Source organism: Mastigoproctus giganteus, chromosome 4 (assembly GCF_048544385.1).
Source record: "Mastigoproctus giganteus isolate SK-2022 chromosome 4, ASM4854438v1, whole genome shotgun sequence".
Taxonomy (NCBI): domain Eukaryota; kingdom Metazoa; phylum Arthropoda; class Arachnida; order Uropygi; family Thelyphonidae; genus Mastigoproctus; species Mastigoproctus giganteus.
Genome location: NC_143578.1, coordinates 74601125 through 74627848, shown reverse-complemented (window position 1 = coordinate 74627848; position 26724 = coordinate 74601125). Strand labels below are relative to the sequence as shown.

The following is a 26724-nucleotide window of genomic DNA, read 5'->3' as shown; positions in this document are numbered from 1 at the left end:
CAGCCTACTATTCAAAAATCCACAGTGTATATCTGACTCATGTATTTGATACTTCTGAAAGGTTAGCAGTGAACACAAATAACAATGTGGATCTCATTAGTTCATAAATAACAAATTGATTATAGCCATTAATATATTGTGCAATTATATAAATGAACAATTAAACAACAGAAGTAGAAAAAGCTTCAGCATACAAATAGTGAATAGTATATAAATTCATATTTTTTATTGATTTAGATATTCTTTAATTATTAAATGTCAATTATGCATTACTTAATGGTTTTCAAGCTTAAGTAAAAGTTATTATACTATGCTATACTATAGTATTGCTATACTTTAGTCATATAGTTTATTGACTAGCGCTTCTATATTATTCCTATTATTTGTCATTTCAGTACAATAAGAGTATTTATCTGTAAAACTTCAGAAAAGAAAACTGTGTACAGCATACCCCAAGTGATCACTGAATTATGACCAAACTGAATGCGACCTATTGACCACGTGAGGTGTGAGAGTGCGGCGTTAGTCGACCTACGTAACATAGATAAGGCATCAGTTGTTCAGTAGGTAGTAAAATTCTGAACGTGATGGGTAAAATGAAGGATTTATCGGACTTTGATAAAGGACAAATTGTGGGTGTTCAACAAGCTGGTGCTTCGATTTCCCAAACGGCTGAACTGGTGGGGTGTTTGAAAATCACTGTAGTTAAATTGTACCAGGACTAGCATCAAAATGGTCAAACAACAACCCAACGGCAAAACTGCAAAGGTCAGCAAAAGGTTGATGTTAGAGATGAATGCCAGGTCCGACGACTTGTACAGGCGCAGCACTGTTGGAGAGTTGACTACCCAATACAACATGGGCCAACCCGGAACAATATCTGGCACGACGATTTGCCGCATGCTTGCACGTATGAGCTATACCAGCAGACGACCCCTACGGCATCCTCTCGTAACAAAGGTTCATCAGCGTAAAAGACTCAACTTGCAAATAGCATGCAAGTTGGATGTTAGAAGACTGGAAGAAGGTGTGCCGGTCAGATGAGTCACATTTACTCCACACCATGGATGGTCGTGTACTGATCTGCCATCAACAACATGAGGCTCTTGATCCATCATGCATAGTATCAAAAGTGCAGGCCAGTGGAGGCAGTTGTATGGTGTGGAGCATGTTTCACTGGAAGGAACTTGGACCCCTGGTGCATGTGGAACACCGTATCAGTGGTCTCCACTATCGTAAACTGCTTGCTGACTGTGTACACCCTGCTATGTTACACTTTTTCCCAAATGGCAATGGTGTCTTCCAAAGTGACAATGTGCCGAGCCATCGGGCATTTGTTGTGCAGGAATGGTTTGAGGAACACAGTTCTGACTTCCAGCATATCGATTGGCTTCCAAACTCCCCTGATATCAATCCCATAGAGCATTGTGGGACACTATGGAAAGGCATATCAGGCATCTGGATACACCAATCACCTCCATATCTGCATTGCGGACTGCATTACACACAACTTGTCTGGCCATACCTCCCGAACACTTTCGACATCTTGTTGAATCAATGCCACATCGGATAGCTGCTGTACTGAGGGCAAAAGGAAGACCTATGAAGTATTAGGTAGGTGGTCATAATTCAGTGATCACTCAGTGTATATCAACCATATGCACTTTGCATGAATATCACAAGAGATGTCAAAGACTGATAAGAGCTATAAGAGGTATAGCAATAAAGTTCCCAGACTAGTGCAATGAAAAGAATACAAAATGAAGCAGCTCAAAAATGGCTTAATTTTTTATTCACCATTAATTGAGTGCACTTATTACACCCTTCTAAAACTTTCTGAAAAGAGTCAGCAAAGGCATCCAAAGAGATGACATTCAATTCGGTAGTTAAATTTTTCTTTATATCCTCACAATCCTGAAATCTCTTTCCTTTAAGGGCAGCTTTCACCTTGGGAAAGAGGAAGAAGCCTGCTGGTGCTCAATCTGGAGAATAGGGTGCCTACTCTCCAGATTGGGCACCAGTGGTTCAGTATAGCAACTTTCACTATACAGCAGGCCCCCATTATAACGCGGTTTGCTCTACGCTGATTCGCTATAACGCTGTTCTTATATTATAACGCTGTTCTTATATTATAACCCTATCTGACTATAACACTGTCACAGATCACTATAACACTCTTTTACAGATTGCATTTTTGGCATATTTAACGAAATCGTTTCATTTGATGGAGTCGATAGCTTGAAAATGAATAGCAAAACAGCATTAAAACGTTTCCCATGCCGACTTGAGAAATTTTCCCATGCTCAGTGAAATTTTCTCGCACGCTAATTTAATTGCAGTACAGTGACTTGTTATGTAGTTCTGAGCTCAACATTTTAAAAAATGACCAAGTATATTGCTTGTAATATTTGCGTTATATGCATTTATCCGAAGTCTAGTCATCACTCAGTACCGTATTAGACATCATGCGAAACGGACAGTTTACTCGAACATTGTATCATAATTAATGCAACCAACGCAGTTACATTTTCGAAGAGTTAATAATGGCCAATAAGAATGAAAAAGCAACAACGTCTGGGCGAAGTACGAAGACTATAAATGTAAGAAAAAGACTGAATTTGAAAATTAAATTAGACGTTTTGAAGCAAATCGATTCCAGTCAACGACAAGCGGATGTGTGCCATAATTTAGGACTTGCAAGTTTAACTGTAAGAACAATTATAAAAAAATAAAGAATTCATTTTAGGAGCAGGAAAGATAGCTGTTCCACTGCAAGCAACTAGGGCTGGGCTGGCTATTAGGATTGAAATGGAAAGACTAACTAATTTTATTGAAGATAATATCTAATGCAGAATTCAGTTGTTAAATATTTAAAAAAGAGAGAGAGAGAGAGAGAGAGATTAGCCAATATGATGATCTGAAGAAAACTCACCTAAAAAAAAAAAAAAAAAAAGGAGCCGAAACTTTCAAAAAAGAAGTTAAAATTATTGAAGAGGGGTATTATGTGTTATACTTCTCAACAAGTTTTTAATATAGATGAAGCAGGACTTTTATGGAAAAACGAACACCTAAAAGAAGTTTCTATTGAAAGAAGAAAAAACATGCTAGGTTTCAAAGCGGCGAAGGATCGGTTGACTTTATTGTTAGGTGGTAACGCTGCTGGTGATTTAAAATAAATACCCCTTTTAGTTTATTTGGAAGACGGCCAAGGTTCAACCCCAAAATCGACACACTTTTTATGATTTTAATTGGAATTTTAAGTTTAATTTTGATATGTAAGTAGTTACCACATAATTATATATGTATGTAATGCAGAATATTTTATACGTGCAAATATTTGAATATTAAATATTTTGACCGACATTTGTGCATCTTTTCACTACCATTTATTATTGATTAGGAAATATCCTGTGGCACCGACCGCAACTCACAAATACATATGTTACCTTATGGGAATGCGGCGCTCGCTTAGCGCGGATTCACTTAGCGCTTTGTTTTTCCGGAACGAATTATCAGCGTTAAGCGGGGGTCACCTGTACTGAACTTAGTTTCTGTATGAAATCATAGTAATAAATTCAAAATTATTAATTTGAATTTACTACTATTGGTTGATCTGCATAATGCCATGTTTCATCAGAAATGTTTTCATAACAAGTGTGGAATGAGCAGAGGCACTGTCTGCAACAAGAACCAGCTTCCTTTCTATTGAAATTGCAGCCTCACTTGGGAAATGCGCTTCAATAGTTTTTGAAATACCGACTCTTCCCTTCATATACAAATTCCTTGTGAATCACACCCTGTTTGTCAAAAAACATGATCAGCATCTTGATCCTGGACTTTTGTAAACAAAATTTTTTTTTTTGGCCTCAGTGATGATTCACCTCTGGGTCATACTGAAACACCTAACACTCTCCCTCAGTAACAATAGAGGTACCTCCGTAGCCAGGTGGGCAGGAGCAGCATTGCCTAGCACACACTTCTTGATTAGACCGGGGTTCGAGCCCGTGACCACCAAATACGGAGGATGCGGAAAGGTCAGGGAATGACCACCGCATATTCCGGAGCAATATGGCCTTATGTGCTAATGCTCCTAAAAACCAAACAACAACAACAACAGTAACAATAAAGTCAAGGAAATAAGGATTGTCGTGACAAATCTGGATGAAGTCTTCATATGATGACACATTTCACATTTTGCAACTCTGTCCTCATTTTGAGAGGCTGATGGATACCCACTTTGGGCAGAGGCACTGTCTGCAACAAGAACCAGCTTCCTTTCTATTGAAATTGCAGCCTCACTTGGGAAATGCACTTCAATAGTTTTTGAAATACTGACTCTCTTCCCTTCACATACAAATTCCATGGGAATCACACCGTTTGTCAAAAACATGAACAGCATCTTGATCTTGGACTTTTGTAAACAAAACTTTTTTTTTGGCCTCAGTGATGATTCACCTCTGGGTCATACTGAAACACCTAACACTCTCCCTCAGTAACAATAGAGGTACCTCCGTAGCCAGGTGGGCAGGAGCAGCAGTGCCTAGCACACACTTCTTGATTAGACCGAGGTTCGAGCCCGTGACCACCAAATACGGAGGATGCGGAAAGGTCAGGGAATGACCACCGCATATTCCGGAGCAATATGGCCTTATGTGCTAATGCTCCTAAAAACCAAACAACAACAACAACAGTAACAATAAAGTCAAGGAAATAAGGATTGTCGTGACAAATCTGGATGAAGTCTTCATATGATGACACATTTCACATTTTGCAACTCTGTCCTCATTTTGAGAGGCTGATGGATACCCACTTTGGGCAGAGGCACTGTCTGCAACAAGAACCAGCTTCCTTTCTATTGAAATTGCAGCCTCACTTGGGAAATGCACTTCAATAGTTTTTGAAATACTGACTCTCTTCCCTTCACATACAAATTCCATGGGAATCACACCGTTTGTCAAAAACATGAACAGCATCTTGATCTTGGACTTTTGTAAACAAAACTTTTTTTTGGCCTCAGTGATGATTTTGAAGTCACTGCATGATCCGATGCTTCACCTCTGGGTCATACTGAAACACCTAACACTTCCCCCCCCCCCAGTAACAATAAAGTCAAGGAAAAAAGGATTGTCCTGACCTGTCATGTGAAGTCTTCATCCAGACAAGTCTGGATGAAGACTTCACATGACACTCTTTATTGCTTCTGCTCATCTGTGAGGTTGTACAGCACAAATTTTGCACAGCTCTTCCTTCCTTCCCCCTAAATCTTCATACAGAATTTGACGAATCATCTCGTTATTCATATCAAACTCATCAGCCATCATTCTGGGGTCAAACAGCAATCTCTTGCCACAATTTCACGAAATTTTGCAACTCTGTCCTCATTTTGAGAGGCTGATGGATACCCACTTTGGGTCACTGCAAACATCTTCATGTCCATCTTTGAACTGCTTTATACTATTCCAACACACTAGAACAACTTAAAATGTTTTATCAACATAAATAATTTTTAACATTTTATACATATGTTGCAGATTTTCCCAGATTAGAGAAAAATTTGATATTTGTTTGTTGTTCCATTGCAAAATAGTGATACAGAACAGGTAACACTACTAAAGAAACTGGCTGTTCCTTGCAACCTGCCAGCCTACAGGACAATCTCTGTACCACCATCTGTTGGAAGAAGTTTGAAATACTATATACCATTTATTTTCAAACTCACTGAATGTGACTGCAATAGCACCAGTCCAGGAACTTTATTGCCATATGTTCAGCAAATGGAGTGATCCAAAGTCCTAACCTTAGAACCAAGACCATCATTAGTTGGTTTATTAATAAGTATAAGGAAAATAAAGTCCAGTGACATATATGTCATACCCTAAATGGTTACCTGGATATTATTTGGCAATTGGACCAATGTTGATATGCCCAAAATACAGTAATATGCCCAAAATACATATGAAAACTCCAGTAGTATCGCAGTTTCGGAGAAAATTTGCACTCATATGGATGCCTCCATTAATGAAGTTGTTCCTGGAAAAGTCTAGTTTTGTATTTTGTGTGTGGGGTGTGTGGTATTGTTAACAATATCATTAACAATACATAGGGTACTAGGAAAGTTTTGCAATACAGCTTTGTTTATTTAATTTTTTCAAAGTAATTTCCTCTACATTCAATACACCTCTCCATCCTCCGAAACCAATCTTTAAACCAGTTCTGCCAAGTTTCCCTAGGGAGTAAAGCACACTCGTTGTCCCAAGCCCGTAGAAGGTCCTCATCACTGGAAAACCACCTCCCTTTTAGTTTCATTTTCACATGCGGGAACAGTGCAAAGTCGCAGGGAGCAAGGTCTGGACTGTAGGGAGGGTGCTCGAGAAGTTTCAGTCCTGTCGTGGTCAAATATTCGGTGCAGGCTTTGGCGCGGTTAGCTGGAGCATTATCGTGATGGAGGTACCAGGTGTCCATTCTTGACTTTGGCCGCAGGTTCTTCATAGATCCAATGACTTTAGGCAGGCATTGTTCAGTATACCACTTAGCTGTGACTGTCTTCTGCGTGTCCAAAACGACACGTTCCACAATTCCACTCGATTTGAAAAATACAGCTATCATTTTCTTCTTTACAGATCGGGATTTTCTGACAATTACGGGTGTGTCGTCATCATCAAAGACCCAAACTTTGTTTTGAGCCTTGGTCGGCAGATCGTAATAGTACAGCCAAGTCTCGTCACCTGTCACGATGTTGTTCACATACCGAGATTGTTCCTTATCAAACTTTTTTAACATCTCCCGGCACCAAGTCACACGTCGTGTCATCTGCTCTTCAGTCAGTTGATGCGGCACCCAGAGAGAACAAAGTTTCTTTACGTGCAAATGATCTTGCAGAATCGAACGAATTGCTGGTGCATTTAGGCCCAAAGTATCCTCTATCTGTTGGTAGGTCACTCGCCTGTTTTCGTCAAGCATTTTCCTCACAGCAGTAACGTTTTCCTCCGTAACTGACGTTCGTGGCCTTCCCGGCCTCTCAGAATCCTCCAGAGTGAAATTTCCCCTTTGGAATTCTCTATACCACCTGAATATCGTTGTACGATGTGGACAATCATCATCTAGTGCAAGAGTCATTTCTTCTAAGCACTGGTCTATGGTTAAACCACGCACAAAATTATACCGCAAAACTGTCCTTATCACATTTCGTGACCACGATGCCACCGCAAGCACTTTACACTCTCACTACTAATGAATAACTGAGCCCATCGACTTGGCGTGGTGGCTACTATGCACGTATGAACATGTCTCAACATGCAGCAACAAGCAGCTTCCTGTGATTCATTGTTGCGTCATATTGCAAAACTTTCCTAGTACCCTTTGTATAATGATATGGTTAATAGTAACAATATCATTATTAGTAAGTTTGTTTGATATTCTCTCAAAACATGATACACTCAAAATTTAGATCATGTTTTGAGAGAATTTCCTAAGCACTATAAATTTGACTTAAAGCTCCAGAAAAAAACTGATGTGAGGTTTCTTTCAGGAATATGCATCTGAACACTGTCATTTTCAACTCCAGTACATTCAATGTTCTCAATTTAATTAAATTCAACATCATTTAACTAGTTTTGCAATTCTGCTGCCTGCTTGGACATTATGGACTGTTTCAGGCCATACTTTCTTCATAAATTCATTCAGACAGTTAGTGAAAACTTCATCTCAACAATATACAATATATTCAATGCTCTTCATGTTTTTCAATGTTTTTCTTTAATGGCACACTTATCCATCAGTATTCAGGACCAATTGAGACACTGTTTTTCTTGTGATGATATGTCTTAAAAGTGATACTGACTGTCTGTTGGTTGAATAAGTGAGATTGCATTATGTGGTAAGAAAGCAATTTCTACTTTAAGTAAACACTGCAGGATGTCAAGGTTTTCAGATGGGACGAGGCAATATCAACCAGTAAAAACATGGTAAAAAAGATTTATTTTTCAGTTCCTTTAAGTTGGCAAAATATGCCAACACAATAGTAAAATAAAATTAGTAAAATAAAATAAATGTTGTTAAAAACCTACAATTAACATTAAAAGAAATGTTTGTATACATATTAAAATAATAATAAGAAATCTGAACTAAGTTTCAGTATAGTTAAGTTACTTTCACTATACTGAACTTAGTTTCTGTATGAAATAGTAATAAATTCAAAATTATTATTTTTGGACTGTATATTGAATATTTGCATATTAAGGTATTTCTGTACCAGAACAAACATATTATCATTAAGCAAAAAAAAAAAAAATGTTTCAAAGATTCAAAACAAGACTTTTTCACATGAAGTATTAAATTAGTTTATTGGACAATTATTATAACTAGATGCCAAACAATCTCAACAACTAAATAAAATTGGCTACATTTCAGATTTCAAAACTGAAATCTGTCTTCAGTCCTAGGATTTTGATAATGAAATCCAAAACACAGCCAATTTTATTTAGTTGTTAGGATTGTTTGGGACCAACTGTTGCATATGAATAAACTACAGTAGAACATCAGTTATCTGGAATAATTTGAAAGGCTGATCTTCCTTTCTTTCTTTCTTCTTCTTTTTTTTTATTATTAACGGTATTACAGTAAGCTCCGGTTATAGTGGTCACGTTTGCAAACTGAATTTCGATTCTAATAAGCAAAAGATCGAGTTTACTATCTTTATAACAGATTCTACAAACAAAAACCCAATACACTGCAAATTGTTTTATGGTTATGGCCTCTAGAATTCTGTGACCTTCAGAAATGTGCTTTAGAAAAATATCACAGAGATTCTTGGAAACCTTGAATGAATTTCGGATTAGTTTAGCTCCAGATTCGATAAGAACAATATCGGCCCGAAACTGTGCGATTTATTATTTTTCTCAATTTTTAACAGTAAAATGAGAACAAAAAGAAAACACGTAGTTTTAACACTGCAACGAAAAATGGAAATTATTAACAGAATTAGAAAAGGTGAAAATTTAGGAAGTTTCTCCAAAGTGTGGGGACTTCAACAATTTATGACATCAAGAAAAATTCCAATGCTATAACAGAATTTGTGTCGATTATGGATAATGGAGAAGGATCTAGCAGGAAAAAGACAATGTCAAAACTGAAAATGCTTTAGAGAGTGCACTTTATTTGTGGTTTCTTCAGAAGCGAAGTTTGGGTGAACCAGTGTCTGGCCCAATATTGGGTGAAAAAGCATTGGATTTTAATTGAAAATTAATAGGTAATGAAGATTTTAAGGCAAGCACAGGTCGGCTGAAAACTTTAAAATAAAACAAGGGTTTATGTGAACTAGATATTCAAGGAGAGAAACTTTCTGCAGATGAATTGGCAACGGTGTCCTTTGAGAAGTAAGTTTGCTTCAGTTGTGGCAAATTAAGAGAAAGAAAACGTTGATGAGACGGGCTTATTATAGAAATCATTACCGAGAAAAACCATAGCCACTAAAAGAGAAATGCCTGGACCAAGTTTTAAGATGAGAAAAGAGCGAGTTATAGTTGCTGTGTGTGCAAATGCCACTGGGACACACAGATTGTCTGTGCACATTAACGGCAAGTCGAAAAAAAAACCAAGAGCATTTAAAAAATTTTCTAGTTTTCCTGTTTTGTATAAAAATCATAAATATGCCTGGATGGATGTTTCTGTTTTCCAAGATATAATATTTTTTTATTTAATTAAGCTTAATTTAATCGCAAGGTAAGATTAAATTTATTTACATTAGATTTATTAGATTAAATTTATTTAATCTTACCGGAAAAATTTCTTGTTCGATTATCCGAAAAATTTGGCTATTCAGAAGATTAACTAAGGCTATTCAGAAGATTAACTGACGCCTACTGTAATTAAAATACTTCACATGGAAAAGCATCTTATTTTAAATCTTACTTACTTAGTATGCCACATTGTGTCCTTCTCAAGTTTAATTAATGGAATGTTTCATTATACAACTCATCAATCACGAACACTGCAATGCACAAGCATAAGATATAAATACAAATAGAAAATAGAAATACACTGAATTATCACCCCATCCATAATGAACTATGCCGCATAGCCAACAGTATAAAAAGCTGAACAGCTTCATATGCTGTTCAGTATAATCAAGATGCAGATTACCATCTGCATCTGATCACACAAGTTAAAGTGATAAAGCAGCAATTATGGGATGAAGTAAAGATATCATGGAGTTTCAAAAGGGCATGATTGGCGGAGCTCGTGCATTGGGTGCTTCCATATCAGAAACAGCCCGTCTTGTCAGTTGCTCATGGTCCAGTGTGGTTAAGGTGTACAAAGAATGGTATAAAACAGGTCAAACCACCTCCCACCAACAGAACTGTAAAGGGCCACACAAGATGAATGTTTGTGGCAAGCAAAGAGCATTGCACAGACTAAACGGAAGGTCACTGTATGACAGTTGACATCTCAATACAATATGAGGAATGCAAGAACACTATCCCAAAGGATAATTGTACCACACACTCAGATGTATGGCGTTCCATAGCAGATGATCCAAGAGACACCCTCTCCTCACCACCAATCATTGTTGACAGCAAATGCTGTGGCGTCAAGAACATGCTGGTTGGACACTGGAGGACTGAAAACAAGTGTGCTGGTTGGATGAGACCAAATACCTGGTACAACATGCTGATGGTGTCTTCGTGTGTGGTGCAAGCACACAAGTCTATGGACCAATCATGCATGGTGCCCATTATCCAGGCAGTTGGTGGTGGTTGTTTAATATGGGGAATGTTTTGCTGGCAAGAACTAGGATCCCTGGTGTGCTATGGACCAACGTTTCACTGATCAGGTCTACCAGCAGCTCTTAGGAAACCATGTGCACTCTGCCATATTGCATTTTATCCCAGACAGAAATGGGTTCTTCCAAGACAATAATGTGCATATTATCGGTCCCCCACTGTGCAGAGTAGTTCAGGAAATACAGTGAAGATATCACCCACCTTGAGTGGCCTCCAGACTCACCTGAATTAAACACTTGTGGAATGTTTTGGAATGGGAAGCAAGGACACATATTCCAACACTGTGGAAAGCCTTGCAGGCAGCATGGCTCCAGATCCCTATAGACATCCTCAGACTTCTAGTGGAGTCAATGCCTAGGCGAATAGCAGCTGTTATTTGTGTGAACAGTGGCCCAACACAGTATTATAGAGGTGGTCATAATTCAGTGATCACTTGATCACTCAGTGTATACTTCTGTCACTGAAACTGCCCCATACAGAAAGAGCAGATAGATTTATTTAAAAATTTGCATGCATAACTATTATATATATGGATGTAAATGATTAGCATGACAAGCTGACTAAAACTAATTAAAATACTTCACACAGAATTATAGAACACAGTAGAGTGCCCAATAATATGAATGTGATATTATACAAATAATATTTTACAGATTTTTTTTTCATCCTTTTATGAGATTCCTACACTAGGACATCTAAACGTGCATCTTATTGCAGGAATCTGGAGGCACTTTAAAAAAAATGCAGAATTTAAAAAATGCATACCCTGTATGCATGAAAAATGTTTTATTTTATGTGAAAACATCAATGGTGACATTAAGAGTAAAACCGTTTAAATTTTTGAATGGTTTGATCAAAACTCACTTACTTACTTACGCTACTTAGAAGGTTAATGTTGATCAAAATCTTGAAGTTTATTCTTGCATAATAATATCATGAAATCTAATCTCAATTGTAAAACCATTTAAATTTTTAAACCATTTGATCGAAACTTACTTATTCACGCAACTTAGAAGACTGATGTTGATCAAAATTTTGCATTTTATGCTTGTATAATATTACTACCCACTTTCTTGCATAATATTCTACTTTTATTTTTGCATAATATTATCACAATTGTAAAACCATTTAAATTTTTGAATGGTTTGATCAAAAATTACTTACACTACTTAGAAGGTCGATGTTGATCAAAATCTTGAGAAGCAGATTTTCTTAAAGTCTGCATTTTCTTCTTGCAAAACATTACTACCCGCTGCTTAGTCTACTCTATTAATCAACGTCAGAGTAAAATAGTTACCGATCGATTTTACTCTAGTGTCACCATAGAGGTTTTCACATCAAAAACTCTGTAAACTAGCAGGCAAACAAAACAGTGAGTGAAATGCTATCTAAGAGTGTGCAATGCATATAACATGTATAAGGCAATGTTATGCACCGATGATGAGGCTGTCAGTCAACACAGTAAACTGCCATTTGTGTGGGTTGTAATGGCTGAAAAGTTGGATGCAGGAAAGTTACATGCTACCACAGCTCTGCTGGCATCACAGAAACATCAGAAACACATGTCTTAGAATGGGCTTCAACATGTGTGGCAACCAGAGGTGATTGCTATTGTAACTTTCTGCCAAATTGAGGAAAAATGTGATTATAACGAATTTCCCCCAAATTTTTCGTATTGTCACATGCGATTTCATCTGCAAGTAGCACCAGGTGAACGCAAAACACGGCACCAAGTTGAACATAGCGACCTGCACAGCAATACATACAAGTTTACGAATCTTAAAAAATGTCAAATGTGTGAGAGCTATATTTCCCATTTACTGTAGTTGTATTGGTCAGAGACACACTGCTGTCATTCGCTCTATTTACAAGACAACACGTGATATTGTAAGCCGACTTATATTTTCAGCTCATGTTTTTGTTCGAACAGAAATTTTGTGAGGCAGGATAGAGTGAGCAGAGGAGCACATTTTTGGAGGTTACTACCATAAAACAATAAAAACAATTTGCAGTCCCGTTTATTGGGCTTTTCAGTTAGTGCAATTTAATTATAAAAGTGTAGTAAACTCTATCTTACTGCATTTGCGATAATACCGATAGCTGGAATTCTGTGGGTTTTTACGTTATTATGGTGAAATATGTTTCCCCTTCACTGAAATCTTCAATAAAAAACATCAATTTTCAGAATCTTCTCTTCATTCCTATTTTTTAAGCTTCATCACCTTGTCTCACTTGTGCATCATGTGTTCATAGTTATTGATTGCTTATCTTTTTTACTGTTTTAAATTTTACAATAAAAAAAAAGAAAATGTCAGTGAACAGAAATATCAATCAAGCAAATTTCATATCTGCTATATTTACTGTAATATTTACTTATTTATTAGAAATTTAAGATGTTTAACTTGTGTTAGCAATTTTATTGGGTTTCTAACTTTTTTTAGTGTTTTACTTAGCAGACTGAACATTTTTTTTTTTTTTTTTTTTTTTTGAGTGATTTTTTCCCCATACCTAATTTTTCCATAAGCCCTGTTGTTTTTAATATGCGAAATACCATAACTTGGAGATTTTTAGGAACATATGTACCTTGTTATAGCAGAACCGACTACGCTGTAACGCCATCTTTAAAAACAAAAATGATTTGTTGCTAAAGATAACACAATTTCACTCTTTACACCCGTCACTAGATCTTAAACAGTAATGTGATTTTTTTACTATAGATGTCCATTCTTGTCCCCCATGTCTCTCTTCCTGCACTATTGCAGATGCTGACAATGATGACATCAGAGGCAGGCAATGGACAGCAAGAATGTAGCCCTACTTCTTACAGTTGTCTGCTAATTATGCTCCCTGACAGTCATAGACAGCATTTATGATGTTGGAAATCTGGTAGAATGTGACTGATGTTTACTCTCTCTCTATTTGGTGAATACATCCCCTCCCTTTCTTATGAGAGGATTGATGTATGACCAAAAAATAAATTTGAAAACTGCTACCAGAGCTAGTGATATATCCAAGTACCTTCCTGTACACATTGCTGTCAACAGTATCCAACCATTTGAACATAGTGGTCCACATGAACAGCAATTTTCCATGTTAACCACCCAGCTTCTGATAACCCAATCAGTTGTATAACATTGCCTAATTTATGTTGCACATTCTTAGATGGTCATTAGCTCTTGCAGTTTTGCTTGCCTGCTGACATTTACACATGTTCTTATAGTGTATTCAGATTTCTGTGTCAGGATAGCAACATACACATTAATGGATGTTCTACTCAGTCAATCAGCTTGACATACTAATTTTTTATAACCATATTTGTTACAGTTATGTAAATTTCAGGTACAATCTGTTGACCCTGCCCTCCCCCACATTTTTTTCGCCTAAGGTAGGACAATTTCAACAACAAGTAAATTTTACAGAATAATGTTAAGCACACATATTTAAGAAATAGAATTCATTCATTCATTCATTAATTGCTGTGAGTACCCTCTGAAATTCACGTTGGTTTATTGAAACAAAATTACTTTTTTTTTTTTTTTTTTTTTTTGCATATATAGTTAATCTTGCTTAAAGCAGCAAAAATCAAAATAAACTATTAGATGAAATAAAAATGGATAGCTTACACCAAATGGAACAGAGCTTTTCATTGTGGGAGGTATAGGTTTCAGGAGATTTGGAGCGGAAGATCCATAATGTGATAAGATTTTTGATGGAGATGAAGTTGGACCAATACTGCCATTTATAGCAGAGTGATAAAGATTAGGAGACGGTAAACTGCTTGTTAAGATGCTCGGTACTGGATTTCCATATTGTAGAGAAGATGAAGTCTGAACAACTAAAACCTGCAATTTTAAATATTTTTTTAATAAAAGAAAGAAAGAAAACAAAAATTGTAAATCTAAAGCACATTACTTTTACAAGAACAATTTTAGTCAGCTGGATACAGTACAAAACTAGTGCATGAAAATGCTCTCAAGATGTACATAAAATGAAGCATCATGAAAGAAGTTATCTTATTTATATTATAAGTATACTGTAGTAAACAGTATAATTCATAATGCAAATATGACAAAAAACTTCAGAATTTATAGTTATATATTTTGTAATTTTAAATTTTATTTAAAATAGATTATGTATCAAAGACAAAAGTGATGGCATTTAAAGGAAGAGATCCAATAAGAAGCAAGATCGGCATTGACAATAATATTATCAAACAAGTTAATACTTTCGAATACAGTCAGTCCTCGTATAGCACAATAGTTGTGTTCCTAGAAACCCTCGTGCAATATAAACAACAGGCCCTATGGAGAAAATGGGGTTAGGTGCGTGCCGAACACCCAAGATTGAACACACATTTGTAACCAAAACATTACCAAGCACAATAAATAATCGTAATAAAATACTTACATATTTTTAATAAAATACTTACATAATAAGTCGTAATAAAATATTGCTAATGCTTTTGCTTCTATCATAAGCAAACTTGTTTTTTGCCTGATTTTCTATCCAAACAGATGACAGCGGTTCCATCTCTTCCAATTCTTTGTCTTAATCTAATGGATTTTAATTATACTTTGAGTTGTTCCTGCTATGAAAGTTTTTATTTTCTCTGCATTCTTTGTAATTCTTGGCATTGCCTCATTGAGGCCTGTAGCACGTGCAATATCACATGGTCTTTCATTTCGCTCAAAGTGTTTCACAATTTCATATTTTTTTCTCTATCGACAGAGGCTGACTGGCCATAAGCCTTACCAGGGAAACCACAGTGGGTTGGAGGCCAGTGTGATTTTGGCCATAAACACTAGTATGAGACCACTACAAATTTTCCCGGGTAAGAATTCTTGACTCAGTCTGCCTCTGTTTATCAGTATTGCTTTTCTTTTTCTCTCTGAATCTCTTAGTAAAATCTAAGTATTTTACTCATTTTTAGGGAATAAAGCACAATTACAAAATGAGGAGGCACACTTGATACACATAAACAAAGCTGTACGCGTATAGCAATTGAATAAACAACACTGTAAAGGCAGAGACAACTCTATTTACACATCACTAGCTCACATTTTACTAAAGTACATTTCTGGGGGTTACTACCATAAAACAATTTCCAGTTGCATTCCTGCTAGTGGAATCTGTTATAAACTGTTAGTAAACTCGATCTAATTGCATTTGTGATAATACCGATAGCTGGAATTTTACATTATTATGGTGAAATGTGTTTCCCCTTCACTGATATAAAAAACGAATACGTTTTCAGAATCTTCTCTTCATTCCTATCGTGTTCATTCCATTCAGTTGGGATTATTCTGCGTCTGACTGCCATTTCTTGTAAACACAAAGGCAAATCGTGCATAAGCGAATTCGGTTCGTGTTATATAAGATATCGTTCTCCTGTTTATAAATCATGTATGATCGAATTCGTGTAGTGTAAACACGTGTTATACGAGTACTGACTGTACCTAGGATACCACCTATCCTATGAAAACGATATTGAGTAAAAAATAAATAATTACATAGGAAAAACTAAAACTATAAATCATATTTTCAAATCTAACCTGGTGCATAAAAAAACAAGACGAACACCCTCGCCAGACCTATCCTAACCTATGGCTCTGAGGCATGGACAGTGAGCAAAGGGGATAGGAGGAGGTTGATTGGTGCAGAAATGTGCTTCATGTGCAGAACCACAGGCTATACCAGACTTGACATGAAAAGAAATAGACATCTTGTCAGAACCGGAAACAACTTCAGTACTGAATTGAGAGAATGGAAATGGACGCCATCTGAAAGAGATTCTAAACAAAAAAACCCCGGGGAAGGAGAGACAGACCCCTGCAAAGATGGAGAGAGACCGTAACAGGCCACTAGGCCTAATACTGGACAGGAAGAAGAAGATTGTGGATTCACCTAGAAAGTTAGTCACATGCCAAATGATTAAAGAACAATTAAAGAAAAATGCCAAATGATCATGATGAAATGTGCCTGATGGTGTAACTGCCAGTGGCAAGTCTCCCTTTTTTTTTTTTTTTTGGTAGTTGTTGGCACATGGCTTCTGTGGCCATAATACACCTCCCAAGGTTTTTGCAGTACTTTGATCCAAGCCCGAGGCGGGAATCGAACCTGCGACCTTTGGGTTGCCAGGCAGGCACTTTACCCACCCGGCTAGCCTGGTCGGCAAGTCTCCTGTGAGCTCCAGCCTTTTAGTTTATGCTCAGTAGTGTGTATGTATGCTGAGCTTTTGTTTGGATTTCAAGAAAGCTTTTGATACTGTTGAACATAAGGCTATTGTACAAAGTGGAGCATTAATGGGAAAAGGCAGGGATGGTTATCAGTGGATATTGCTCTTTGTGAACTAATGTTATTGGTGGAGTCCCCCAGGGTTCAAAGCAGTGGAATCCAGTGTTGTTTTTGATATTTATTAAAGCATATTGGGCTTAATGTCTAAGTTTGCAGTGATACAAAGGTTGTTAGAGTCGTTAATGACAGTAATCCCAGTATACTACTGCAACAAAATCTAGAAAAATTAGGTAGATGGGCTGAGGAATGGCAAATGAAGTTTAACAATGAATTGTTACCCATATGCAAAGTACAGCATATGGGTAACAATAATCGCAGATTAAATTTGTTCTTTGCTATATAAAATACTTAAGCTTGCAACCCTTGTACTGATATGTAACAAAATTTAGTAGTAGTAGTAGTGGCAATGATGCAAGGAAGCAAACTTATACAGCATCAGCCAAAATATATATAAACAGTACCTATCTCATCTGTTCATGCCCTCTAATAATGTCTAATTCTTCCTAAATTTGCTTAAACTACCAATTTTACACAATATATGGAAGTGCATAGTGTTAATTTTGCTTTCTTTCAACCAGAGAGTTACTGATTACTCAAACAAATTTGAATATATCATTTGTGCTAATTTGTGCATCACCATCATCATTAAATTTATTGCATCTGTTTAAAACCTTAAACACTTCAATGAAGTTTCCTTGCAAGTTCCTAATTTCCAAGACAATTTTCAGAACAGACGTTTTCTGTGGTTCTTACCTTTGTGATCTTCAATAATCTGGTTGCTCTTGTTTGTACCTGTTCCAAGAAATTCACATTTTTCTTAAAAAAAAAAAAAAAAAAAGCTTCCAGAGCTATATGTAACACTCATTATGCAGCCAAACCACTGCCTTATTTATACAATGGGAAAATCACAACCTTGTCCCTGTATATTACTGACAGAACCCCATAAGCTGTTCTAGTTGATGTCTGCACTTGTTCAGAGAACTTCATTATTTCTTAGATAGAAATAAATAAAAACACTAATTTTTTTTTTAAAAATTTGTACTCTACTATATTAGATAGTATGAATCAGAGTTGTAATGCTCAATACGTTGTACATTGATATTAATATTTGTAAAATAATAAGCGTAGAACACTTCCATATGATACTCTCCAGAAATTAAAACAAAAAACTTACATTAGAGTAAAAAATAATTAAAAATCAATTTAACACAATTAAAATCAATATAACGCAATTAAAAATATTAAAAAGAATCTAACGAAAATATTCAAAATGATTTTCCTTCCTGAAGCTGCCAACTCTTTTCGACCGTATGTCGTGACCACAGGAATAAAAATTACCGAATAGGGTTCAACATGAAACTTAAATAGTGATTATTTGTCTTTGCGCATGCAGGTCCACGCATCGGAGATCAAATAGGGCCGACAAACATTAACAGAATTCTCATGTAATTTAATTTCTACAGTTTCTGCAATTAATAGATGCATATAATTATGTTGGACATTAAATATTTTAGCCTCGTTAAATAAAAAAGTATGTATTTCGTTAATGGCATGAAAGGCTAATTCTGACGCTGCTGAACGAGAAGCATGAACTGAGGCTTCATGTTGATTTACACAAATATTCAGAGAAAAACAGGTCAAACCTTGGTAAGATAAGTCGCAATCACCGCAAGAGATGTATACCAGGTCATTAATTTGTGTTGCGAACGCGGAAAGAACTGAGCGATTGTTCAGTATAGTGTGTAATTTCCGTATTGGCCTAGCCACAATTTTAAATTCGGTATCTTTAAAGAATCTATAAAGCTGTTTGTGCCACTGTGTATGGGACAGAAATATGAAGTATTTTTTGATATTACTATTGTTGGTTGGTGTAGTATTTTGTTTCTTATCCTTAGCCTGTACCCTAATTCGGTTTATTGTGGTAAGGGGATAACCCCTGTTTCAGAACCTGCTAGTTAATATTTGTATTTCTGAGCACAAAGCAGATTCCGACGTTGAATATTTATAGACACTTAGAAATTGATTAAAGATAATCGATCTTTTGTAGGTGAACGGGTGATAGCTATTATAATGTAGAAGCATACCGGTGTTTGTAGGTTTTCGATAGATGCTAAATTGGATTTTATTCGAGATTCAAGTAAGTGTGAAATTTAGAAAGTTTAATGACTTTGTATCTGTATCCTCCCTTTCCAATGTAAATTTGAGTCTAGATTGAATATTATTAAACGAATGTAAAATGTCTTGGATAGTACTATTATCAGTAATAACTAGAACATCATCTAAATACCTCCCAGCAGTGTCAGAATTAGCCTTTCATGCCATTAACGAAAAACATACTTTTTTATTTAATGAGACCAAAATACTTAATGTCCAATATAATTATACGTGACTATTAATTGCAGAAACCGTAGAAATTAAATTACATGAGAATTCTGTTAATGTTCGTCGGCCATATTTGATCTCCGAAGCGTGGACTTTTTTACGCGCATGCACGAAGACAAATAATCACTATTTAAGTTTCGTGTTCAACCCTATTCGGTAATTTTCATTCCTGTGACCACGACATACGGCTGAAAAGCATTGTCAGCTTCAGGAAAGAAAATCATTTTGAATACTTTCGTTAGATTCTTTTTAATATTTTTAATTGCGTTAAAATTGATTTTTAATTATTTTTCACTCTAATGTAAGTTTTTTAATTTTTTCGATTTAATTTCTGGAGAGTATCATATGGAAGTGTTCTACGTACTATATTGAGGTAAACTCATAATTTTACAAATATTAATATCCACGTAGAACGTTTTGAGCATTATAGCTCTGATTCATACTATCTAATTCATTTTTTAAACTCTTATTGACTATTTCATTCACTTCTGTCTCTCCAGGGGTAACCTATCGATACATACAATTATGGGGGATTTTTTGAACAGCATGGTGAAAAATTCCATTAAATCAACACTAAGATACTCGGCCCAAAGTTACCATATTTCTTTTCTAAAATATTGCCTTCAAAACAACATCATTTCGAAGTTTGCCAGGGTGAATTTAAATCAAAACATTTCGGGCATAAAACAACTAGCACTTGCCACATCACGTAATATCGTTAAACTTACCTTAAAATCTCGATATACTAATAAACAAAAATACGTTTCCCAGGTTAGGAAGCTTTGCGATAAATTAAAAAAATTATCTACATCCGAACAATTAGTCTGTATTGAAGACCTCCATAAATTTGCGACGGGAAGCACAGGCCTCAGAAATAAAAAAACAGACACATAAATAAATTGCAAACATTATCGGAAAGGTCAAGACACGTTTATGCGAATTCTAACACATTGTCGCAGGTTTTAGACCAAGTATGTACGAGTTGGGTGACAAACCCTCCCCCCACAGACACACAACGTACTACCACAGAATATGTCAGCTAGTTCAAGAACACCCCCTCAACCCAGTATTCAACGAACCGACATATCAACAGGTTACAAATCTTTCCTCGTGTACGCTACTGCAGGACCAGATTTCACATTTATCCAAAGGATTAAATTATAATTTACCACCTCGAAAACCACCTAAAAAAACAATGCGTAATTGATATTGAATTTGGACTTCGTAATGTTCCACAAAAAGATTTATTTATTCAACATGTTAACCAAGTAGTGAATAACACAAAAGAAATGCGACTTTTTAAATTGAATACACGTGACAGTTCAGCTTTACGAGAACTTCGGGAAAATAAAGACATTATTATACAGAGGGCAGATAAAGGAGATAAAGTGGTAATACTAGATAAACCTGATTATATTAATAAGTTAGATTCAATTGTTTCAGATACCTCCACTTATCTTGAAGTAGACCCGGCACTGTTTACCAATTTGGTCAATCAATACAATAAAACATTAACCACATATCGAAAAAACGACTACATCACTATGGCTCAGTTCAAGGAACTGAAGGCCTGAACATACAATATTCCTGCACTTTTCGGTCAGGTAAAATTACACAAGACTGCATTTCCTATTCGACCTACTGTTTCCTACAGGAACTCGGCATTTTCATCCTTAGCCACACTTGTATGTAGCATTATAAAACCCTTTAAACAGGTAATACAATTTGGGATTAAGAACTATGATGCATTATTTAATAATCTTAAAGACTGTAGACTTGGCAACAATGACAATTTATTCTCACTAGATGTTACCTCGTTCGTTATATACGAATGTAAACGTTGAATACACATTAGATATTATTTGGGATATGTTAAATAATAACTCTATACCGATTAATTATATGAAGCTACCTATTGAGGAAATTTTTCACTTAATTAAACTGTTAGTTGAGGCCAACTATATCACCTTTAGAGACAAGGTGTACAAACAAATTTTTGGATTACCAATAGGTTTGAGTCTGAGCGGCTTAATGTCAGAGATCTATCTCTCAACAATTGAGCATATACATTTGACACCTTTTCGAACCCGTATCACATACTATGGGAGGTATTTAGACGATGTTCTAATTATTACTGATAATAGTACTATCCAAGACATTTTACATTCGTTTAATAATATTCATTCTAGACTCAAATTTACATTGGAAAGGGAGGATACGGATACAAAGTCATTAAACTTTCTAATTTTCATGATTACTCGGGACTTGAATAAAATCCAATTTAGCATCTATCGAAAACCTACAAACACCGGTATGCTTCTACATTATAATAGCTATCACCCATTCACCTATAAAAGATCGATTATCTTTAATCAATTTCTAAATGCCTATAAATATTCAACGACGGAATCTGCTTTGTGCTCAGAAATACAAATATTAAATAGCAGGTTCTTAAACAAGGGTTATCCCTTGCCATAATAAACCGAATTAGGGTACAGGCTAAGGATAGGATACAAAATACTACACCAACCAACAATAGTAATATCAAAAAATACTTTATATTTCTGTCCCATATGTTGAACAGTGGCACAAACAGCTTAAATAGATTCTTTAAAGATACCAAATTTAAAATTGTGGCTAGGCCAATACGGAAATTACACACTATACTGAACAATCGCTCAGTTCTTTCAGCGTTCGCAATGCAAATTAATGACTTGGTATACATTTCTTGCGGTGATTGTGACTTGTCTTACCAAGGTTTAACGCGTTTTTCTCTGAATATTCGTGTAAATCAACATGAAGCCTCAGTTCGTGCTTCTCGTTCAGCAGTGTCAGAATTAGCCTTTCGTGCAATTAATGAAAAACATACTTTTTTTATCTAACGAGGCCAAAATACTTAATTTCCAACATAATTATATGCAATTATTACTTGCAGAAACCGTAGAAATTAAATTACACGAGAATTCTGTTAATGTTCGTCGGCCATATTTGATCTCCGATGCGTGGACCTTTACGCGCATGCGCAAAGACAATCACTATTTAAGTTTCATGTTCAACCCTATTCGGTAATTTTCATTCCTGTGACCACGACATACGGTCGAAAAGTGTTGTCAGCTTCAGGAAGGAAAATCGTTTTGAATATTTTTGTTAGATTCTTTTTAATATTTTTAATTGCATTAAATTGATTTTTAATTATTTTTTACTATAATGGAAGTTTTTCGATTTTTTTCGTTTTAATTTCTGGAGAGTATCATACGGAAGTGTTCTACATACTATATTGAGGTAAACTCTTCTTATTATTTTACAAATACTCTACCGTATATATTGTATTGAATGCAAGCTGAGTATATGTTCAACAATTTTAAAAAAAAAATGGTACTTATTTATACTACATACTGTAGTATAAATACTGTAGTGTTCTACATATTATATTGAGGTAAACTCCTCTAATTATTTTACAAATACTGTACTGTATATACTGTATTGCATGCATGCTGAGTTAAACAATTTTTAAAAAATTGTACTTATTTATACTCTGTCACAAACACCAGGTCAGAAAAGTTTACAATAAATCATAAATCATATTTAGTAGTCATGCAGGCATGAACCACAACCCATTCAAAGAATGGGTGCTATTGCACTCTTACTGCTGACCACTCAGTTATGTCACGCCCAAAAGTACTTCATTCTCATTCATTTTAATTTCAAAAGATTGTATTGTAAGACAAAGTCTTACAAATATTTTTCTCTTAATAAGAATAGTGTGTGGAAGTAAAGCACTTAAGGAATAAAGAAACCATCATTATAGAAATATTTCCATTAGTGGGAATAGGCCTGGTGGCAGGGCACTTAAGGAATAGGGCAAACAACAGTATGGTCAGGTGTGGAAGTAGGCAAAAATTAAAAGCTTCAGAAAAATAGTTTAATCGCTCCATCACACAGCAACCTGAGTATGTGGCACCAAGTGCATTTTAGGGACGGGCATCAGTGTGGAGCAGTTCAAAAGTGTGTCATCAGGTGGTGATCTAGAAGTAAACGATGGAGGAGTTCCATTGTGTGGAAAAAACAGAATGTGAATTTCTTACATATCGGAAGAGTGAGTTTCAAGAATGACACCATGATTGCATTGGGTTTAAATTAGACAATCAGAGATAAGTAAATGCAAAGAAAATAAAGTTTTCACACCAAAAGTTGGGGGGTTGTCGTTGTTGTTCTAGGTCCAGTTCAGGGTCCAGTCCTCCCGGGAGAGTCCTGCTGTGTGGTGAAGAGTTTCTGCCATTTACCACAGAGGGTATTTTAGTAGTGTGGGGGGGGGGGGGTGAAGTCCAGTTTTAGGAGAGAAAGTATCAAAAAGAGTAAAGTAAAATGGTACCTGTCTTGTCCAGTTAGGGAAATTTTAGATTATCTGTCGTCAGTCATCTTCCTGTGCTAGAAGTTAATCCGGAAGCAAAGTAACAAGTCAGTCAGATAGTGCCTCTGGCTTCTACGACTGCTGTGTTAATTTCCTTTAGTATTAACAGAGAAGTGTTCCCAAAATAAGACAGTACCGGAAGTGCTATAGGGAAGACAACCTAGGAAGAGAGACTTCACTGCACTCCATGGAAGGAATCTGCACAAAGAAATCTCACTTTTTTTTTTTTTTTTTTGATTTGGTAGTTGTTGGCGCATCGGCTTCTGTGGCCATATTGCACCCCCCAAGGTTTTTTGCAGTACTTTGATCCAAGCTCGAGGCGGGAATCGAACCCGCGACCTTTGGGTTGCCGGGCAGGTACTTTACCCACTCGGCTAGCCCGGTCGGCCAAGAAATCTCACCATGAAAAAGAAGGACCATACTTTATCTAAGTACAACTATGTTGTACTTAGATAAAGTTGCAGATTATTTTAGAATAAGGTTAAAGCTGAAGAAATTATGATAAATACAGGGTGATTCACTACCAGTGCGACAAACTTGCAGGAGGTGTAAGGGGAACAAAGACGAATCGGAATCACATAGCATTGCAGGGGCTGAAATGCCATCGTCATGCGGTTGAGGACGGTGAACGGGAGGTCGCATGAACAGCGATCCCGCTGGAAGTCAGCATTTGAGAACAGTTTCTGTTGAAGAAACCAAGTAGCAAAAGTCCTCCAGAGTGGATAATCCACAGGCTCCAATGATTGGACGCGTTGCAGATGGTATGAACTCATTTGGTTTGTTGACAGTATCCTCCACACAGTGGATTGGGAAATACCCAATCGTTGGCCTATCACTCGAGTACTCGTACTCGGATTGCCTTCTGCAAGACTTAGGACATTCTCCTCATTGTCTGGTGTCCTCATCGTTCGCTCTCGATTCATGGTAACTCTCGTGAAACAACCAGTCTCACGTAACCTTCTGTGCACACGTGCGAAAATCGTATGATGAGGAGCACGCCTGAGCGGGAAACGTTCCTGGTACAAGCGCAGAGCGGTGCGCCCGTTACAGTCTGCAGCTCCATATGCAAGGTGCATGTAGACCAGTTCAACGTTTGAATACTCGTCCATCCTACTACCTCGGGAACCGGTTCGCAAATGCTGACTTCCAGCGGGACGCTGTTCATGCGACCACCCGTTCAACGTCCTCTACTGCATGAGGAAGGCATTTCGAACCCTGCAATGCTATGTGATTTCGATTCGTCTTTGTGCCCCCTACACCTCCTGCAAATTTGTCACACTGGTAGTGAATCACCCTGTATAACAGGATATGTTTAGTATTGAGTTAGTTCATTGATTGAAGTTGTAAAGAAAATCGATACTGCTAAATTAAGAGAGATATATGAAATTGTTAATATTAAGTTAGCTTGTGGATTGCTGTTGTGAAGAGATTTGATATTGCTGATTAAGAGAAATATGAGCAAGTGATTAAGAGAAATATGAGCAAGTGATTAAGAGAAATATGAGCAAGTGATTAAGAGAAATATCAGCAAGTGATTAAGATTGAATTAGTTTAGTTTAGTTTGTTGCTGTAGAGACAGTTGATATTGTTAATTGAGAGAAATTTTATAGGAATGATAGCAAGTATTAATAGATTAAATGAGAAAAATGAATAGATTATAAATGCAAATGCATACCAGTTTTGTATACAGGGTGATTCACTACCAGTGCGACAAACTTGCAGGTGTAGGGGACACAAAGACGAATCAGAATCACATAGCATTGCAGGGTCCGAAATGCCTTCGTCATGCAGTAGAGGACGTTGAATGGGAGGTCGCGTGAACAGCGATCCCACTGGAAGTCAGCATTTGCGAATCAGTTTCCGAGGCAGTGGGATGTACGAGTATTCAAACGTTGAACTGGCTGTCATGCACCACACGTGTGGAGCTGCAGACTGTAACGGGCGCGCCGCTCTGCGCTTGTACCAGAAACGTTTCCCGCACAGGCGTGCTCCTCATCATACGATTTTCGCAAGTGTGCACAGGTTACGTGAGACTGGTTGTTTCACGAGAGGTACCATGAATCGAGAGCGAACGATGAGGACGCCAGACAATGAGGAGAATGTCCTATGTCTTGCAGAAGGCAATCCGAGTATGAGTACTCGAGCGATAGGCCAATGATTGGGTATTTCCCAATCCACTGTATGGAGGATACTGTCAACAAACCAAATGAGTTCGTACCATCTGCAACGCGTCCAATCATTGGAGCCTGTGGATTATCCACTCTGGAGGACTTTTGCTACTTGGTTTCTTCAACAGAAACGGTTCGCAAATGCTTACTTCCAGCGGGATCGTGTTCACGCGACCTCCCGTTCAACGTCCTCTACCACATGACGAAGGCATTTCGGACCCTGCAATGCTATGTGATTCCGATTCGTCTTTGTACCCCCTACACCTCCTGCAAGTTTGTCGCACTGGTAGTGAATCACCCTGTATATACTTGCAAGTAGTTTTATATAATAAATGACTGTTTTATAATATTTGTGTCATTGCTCATGAGAAACTGACAGTATACATATATAATACAGGTAGTTCTCGACTTTACGAATTAATTTGTTCGTAGTGCGCGGTCGTAAAGTGAAAACTCTTAAAGGGGGAATTTATTTCACATGGATATAAGGTTAAAAATAGGGGTCACAATCTCAACAATGAAATTAGTTAGCTAATTAGTTTATGTTTAAACAATGATTGATTTATCGAAAGAAATGAAAACGTAGTCTGTAAAATCAAGCAAATTATAATAACAGAGAAATTATTTATGACTTACAAATGTTTAAGAATGTTTATTCTTCATCATCATCAACTAAATGCACACTCGT

The 26724-nt window shown here is 36.6% G+C and overlaps 1 protein-coding gene across 1 annotated transcript in view; it reads right to left on the bottom strand.

Annotated features, from left to right (window-relative positions):
- Window positions 1-26724, bottom strand: part of LOC150086838 (uncharacterized) — a 120212-nt gene that overhangs the window by 60022 nt on the left and 33466 nt on the right. The window contains exon 5 of the mRNA XM_090372291.1: window positions 14405-14623. Within this exon, the coding sequence (XP_090228417.1) occupies window positions 14405-14623 (219 nt within the window). The remainder of the gene's footprint in view (window positions 1-14404; window positions 14624-26724) is intronic.